A 2,087-nucleotide genomic window follows, 5' to 3' on the forward strand; every position below is an offset into this window, starting at 1 on the left:
ATTTACTTGAAAAATGAGTATACATAGATATTATCAAATACAAAATACAGTCATCCAGTGGTAAAAAAATTGTGATTTGAGAATATTTCTATATTAATAAGAATATATTCAATACATTTTTGTGGCAGTTGCTGTTAACTTCATTTATTTGTTGAACCATATTAGTTCAGATCTTCAGTTGTATGGCAAAATATATATTTACAGAAGAAAGAGATGTGATTAAATTCAGCATCATTACTTTTCCCCCTGCCCATCCTATATAGACTTTATAAATATATCTATATATCCATGAATTAGAGAGAACATTAGATGAATAAAATATTGTAGAATATTAGCTAAATTTTAAAAAGCATTAAAACACAAATAAATGTATTTTTATTTTGTTCAGATTGGTATTAATTGCTTTAATTATCTCTTTTTTATTTTTGCTCAGCTGTGATTTAAGAGTTCAAAATGCTTCTGAAACCTTATGTAATTTTGGGAAACAAAATGAAAAAACACAACAGAAATCATAAATTCTTTTTAGCCATTTTGTGAAATAGCAGGCCAAGACTATAATGACCAAACATAAAAATTGTTTTTTTCTCAAGATCCCTCTGCTATGCTAGACAGAAGGGTTTCTCATTAATGTTGAAGCACCTGCTTTTTAACCAGTTGGTTCAAAGCAACACCGTAAGTTTTCTTTTTTATTTCTAAATCAGTAGTGACATGTTAGGGGCCATTTAAAAAGAGGTACAATGTGCCATAAAACAAATGTTTAAAATAGGGCATAAGCAAAAATAACCTTTACTTTTCAGGCTTTTTATATTGTTAATCAGTGTTTCTATACTTTTAGCATAATAAACTAACAAAATACCTATTGGCATTTAAGGTCAGAAACATATTCCATTGCTTCAAAGTCAACGATTGTATATCTGAACGGTGCATTTAAGTCATCCGATGTATTCATGTGAATTAAGGAATGACTAAATGTTCCATATTTGCTTTAATCTCATATATTATTATAGTACTTTGCAATAACAAAATCTTGGCCCACGTGTGCCCCTTACTATATCTTCCTAGATTAAGATAAAAGTAATTCATATCACCAGATAGTTCAGAATCTGTAAACTCTCACATGAACACAGAGGAATCATATGATTCTCTATGAGGTTACAAGCTGACAAATCTTTTTTGAGTATTCATATTAAAAAAATCTTAAAAACCTTAAAAAACTCATAACCTTAGCATGCTTATGAGTTGTAAAGTAAATGTTGATTTATGGGCAAAAGAAGAGAAAATTCAATTAAACTCACTTATTTAAAAAATTGAGGATGCCTAAAAAATATTTTTAACAGGATTTTTTAAATTTAATTTTATTTTTTAACTTTACAATATTGTAACAATAACCCTATATATGAGACAGCAAAAAAGTATTTTTTTAATCCTGTGCTAAGAAATGTTATGAGGTTTCACAGACAAAGCTCTATTAATGCCATATAGCTACTCAGGTCTGAAATGATTAGCACCAGAAGTTCCTAAGATTCCAATGGTATATGATTAGCTCAATGATTATAAGCCATGGAAACATACTGCAATTGCTAAACTGCACTGTTGTTAATAGATCAATCTTAAATGAACAGAGAGGGGAAATATCAGGTAATATTAGCTCTTCTGCTGTGATCTGTGCTCTTTTGCTTTTATATAATTATATACATGGACATGTTAACTCTCAGATCTGCTTTCTGTAAGACTATTACATAGGTTACACTTTATTGAGGGGCTAACCAACCTCTATATAAATGTGCTACAAAATGCATATTTACTCCAATCTTACCAGGTTGGCCTATTGGTCCAGGAATTCCTGGTGGCCCTGGTGGTCCCTGAAAACCTGTTCCTGGCAGCCCAGGAGGTCCAATTGGCCCAGGTTGTCCATTTGGTCCAATGTCACCTTTAAGGAATAAATATAGTTTAGATATTAAAAACAACAGCTGAGTCACTCGTCTTTAGCATTGGGTCACAAAGTTATAATTACAATGATTTTGTAGTATGTTTTAACTTATGTTTGCTAAACATTAACTTTCAGAATCAGTTATGTCATGTCCAAA

General features: G+C 30.6%; 1 protein-coding gene across 1 annotated transcript in view; it reads right to left on the minus strand.

The window, feature by feature from the left end:
* Positions 1 to 2,087, minus strand: part of COL4A5 (collagen, type IV, alpha 5) — a gene marked incomplete at both ends in the record, with an annotated part of 87,800 nt that overhangs the window by 3,318 nt on the left and 82,395 nt on the right. The window contains one exon of the mRNA XM_010846272.1: positions 1,817 to 1,930. Within this exon, the coding sequence (XP_010844574.1) occupies positions 1,817 to 1,930 (114 nt within the window). The remainder of the gene's footprint in view (positions 1 to 1,816; positions 1,931 to 2,087) is intronic.

The sequence above is a fragment of the Bison bison genome, unplaced genomic scaffold (genome assembly GCF_000754665.1).
Source record: "Bison bison bison isolate TAMUID 2011002044 unplaced genomic scaffold, Bison_UMD1.0 scf7180017848986, whole genome shotgun sequence".
In the NCBI taxonomy this organism is placed as follows: Eukaryota; Metazoa; Chordata; class Mammalia; order Artiodactyla; family Bovidae; genus Bison; species Bison bison.